Raw genomic sequence first — 2,796 nt, 5'->3', positions numbered from 1 at the left:
TGTTAGCACACCTTTTGTTTATGTTACCCCCCCAACAGACAACAGCATAAAAAAGTGTACTGGCCACCACAGACTGGTAGAACATCCACAGGAGTTTCCTGCAGATGTTGAAGGCTCCCAGTCTTCGCAGGAAGTACAGTCGGCTCTGGCCCTTCTTGTACAGGTGATCTGTACAGCATGTCCAGTCCAGCTTGTTGTCCAGCCACAACCCGAGGTACTTGTAGTTGCCTACAATCTCCACCTCGTCGTCCCTGACGGTCACTGGACGTGGCTGTGGGCTGGACTTCCTGAAGTCGATGACCAGCTCCTTAGTCTTTGAGGTGTTAAGCTGGAGATGGTTCACCTGACTCCAGGTGACATCTGAGGACATCCATACTTCATCTACATTAATTCAACAAGTGCATGATCAATGAATATGATCTGCCTGTGATGTATGATCTAATTTGACCTCAGCTCAAAGTCCTCCCTCTGTCTGAGGAGGTTCTGGAAGGCTTTCTCTCGGTAAATGAAAAAGTTTCTGTTCCGCTCCAGGTCCTGAGCGTTGATAATGCGGGTCACCAGAGCTTGCTGAATGGCCGAAGACTCACAGGGATGGTGCTGCACGTTGTGACTGACGTTTCTCCAAGGCTCGATGACTAACATGTGTTCTTCCTCCTTCCTGCTGTGCCCAGCAGAAATATTGAGTGTGTTTTTATTTATCATACCTACAGTGGTGTCATTGTTTCCCTTCCTGTCTTCGTTGAGTCCAACGTCCTCTGTGGAGCCATGAGTTTTACAGCTTCCAGCAGTTGAATTGGGTGTGGTAGAGTCATTGAATATATCAGCCGAGACACTTGGACTGACCAAACTGATATTAAAAAGGACACTGCTGGAGCATGTTGTATTGGTTGCACTGGTTTCTTTTGGACCACTGGCTGCATTGATTGCAGTGTGATGTGGGCCTGGAGCTGCAGTCTCCTGTATGTTTCTGCGCAGATAAGCTGCGTAGCCCTGAATCAGGTGATTCAGTCCTGTCTTATAAGAAAAACGCAGTGATTTAGCAGATCCCAAAGGCACAGAGTTCAGACGGACCTGTTGGAAGAAGAACAAAAGTATATCTGAGCTTGTCTGTTGTTTAGCACCTTGTCAGACATAACAGAGCTCTTACTTAAGTTGCATTGTGAGTAATGTAGGCAACAGCTTAAGGCACAAAAAAGCATGTGGATACTGCACCATATGGTCATTGACATGTTTCATCTGGAGTTTTCGCCTGCCCATCCTTACCTGGTGCAGTCTCAGGTGCAGGTGAAAAGCTGCTCCTGCCAACCACTGCTGCATGGACACTGAGCTCATTCTCTTCTTGTTAATCATCCTCTCATAATGATCAAGCAGTTCAAGTTTCAGCAAACTGTCGTAGAGCTCCGTGGTTTCGGCCATTGTCTCCTGGTTGTTGGCGATGCCAGGAATGAGGCGGAGGTAGCTGTTAATTAGCTGGCCAATTCTTGAAGAGGTACTGATGCCAAAAATCATCATGGCCTGGGGTCCCTGCGTTGATAGATGGCCCTCTGTGGATGATCCTTGCACTCGGACCTGATAAGATAACAATTTTTGATTTTTTTTTCTACAAAAAACACACAAAACTGAACAGCTTTGCCTACATGTTGGGCAACCTGGTCAAAAAGCATGGACAGAGCCAGAGCAATGACCCCTACTCCTCCATAGGTGACCCTGCTGCCCCCCAGCTCTCCGATCAGGCTCTGTCTGAACGCCGCTTGCTGCTCTCCGCTCATACCCCGCTGCAGGAAACCATATCGATGCTGCAGTGCTGCTGAGGAGTCCAGTGACAGGAAGGTTGTGAGGACGGGATCCAAGGAGATATCAGGGATGATGCTGGCATCTCGTGCCACAGAGAACAGCTGGTGGACGGTGGCTGGAGAAGGAAGACACAAACCGCGGCCCATCGGGATCATGGCTGCAACTGTCAGTTTAACCAGTGTGTGCTGAGTGTTATCTGTGTTATCTCTGTGTGTTTATTCGGCCCATTCAGGAGGATGTTATCAACGTGACCAGTCCACCATAGAGAGCATGAACAGGAATACAAATGCATGACCTCTTTGTTTAATGAAACAAGGGTTATGCACAAACCTCAGATGTCCTGTAGTTTGAGTCTACATGTTCTGTTTGCAGCCTGTTTCACTGCAGCTGTGGACATAAACAGGCTGAATAGTCTTTTACATCGTTCATTGTTTATGAAAATAGGACCTTCCTGTTTTATGCAAATTTGTTTTGAAGGACATGAACAAATGATTTTAGTTGCTATGACTGCTTTGCTGTTTTTTCCACAGTGGCTGCATAATAATTGATCATATTAATTGTAACGCTGCGGTCTCTCACACTTTGGATGGGTCAATACTCTGTTCTATTCAGAGCATGCCTGTCTGTGCTCATCTGCCCCTCAGCCTAGGATAAATATGAACAAAATCTTCTGTCTGCTGTGACAAAATCAATACAATCTTTTTTTTACAATTTTTTTTAGCTCAATTTTTGAATATACTGATAAAGTTTCTTATCTATATCTAAAAGGAGATTATATCTCTGTAAGCTATATTTAGGAATTTATACTCAATAGCATGAAAAATCAAGTGTTCCAAATGTTTTGACATCATAGAAGAATTACAAAACCAGAAATGAAGAAAGTATCCCTGCAACTGAACGGAACAGTCACATTGGCATTTTAGACACTATTAAACACTATTAAACACGAACACTGAACATTAAGAGACTTGACTTAGACTTGCCGTCAGTGACTTGAGGCTT

At 45.0% G+C, this 2,796-nt stretch overlaps 1 protein-coding gene across 2 annotated transcripts; it reads right to left on the bottom strand.

Annotated features, from left to right (window-relative positions):
- Window positions 1–239: 239 nt before the first annotated feature.
- On the bottom strand, window positions 240–2,467 carry LOC114429634 (uncharacterized). 2 transcript variants are annotated; one of them, XM_028398335.1, is made up of 3 exons: window positions 1,638–2,467; window positions 1,264–1,569; window positions 240–1,071 (listed from the first exon to the last, which is right to left on the bottom strand). In XM_028398335.1, exons 1-3 carry the CDS (start codon window positions 1,947–1,949, stop codon window positions 439–441), a joined length of 1,251 nt encoding a protein of 416 aa, XP_028254136.1. In that variant the 5' UTR covers window positions 1,950–2,467; the 3' UTR covers window positions 240–438. The 2 variants fall into 2 exon arrangements, with proteins under 2 accessions (XP_028254136.1, XP_028254137.1); XM_028398336.1 differs by having other exon boundaries at window positions 1,650–2,467.
- Between the last annotated feature and the right edge of the window lie 329 nt (window positions 2,468–2,796).

Source organism: Parambassis ranga, unplaced genomic scaffold (genome assembly GCF_900634625.1).
Source record: "Parambassis ranga unplaced genomic scaffold, fParRan2.1 scaffold_182_arrow_ctg1, whole genome shotgun sequence".
Taxonomy (NCBI): domain Eukaryota; kingdom Metazoa; phylum Chordata; class Actinopteri; family Ambassidae; genus Parambassis; species Parambassis ranga.
Note: the sequence above shows the minus strand (reverse complement) of the source record. Positions and strands in the feature narration are given on the sequence as shown.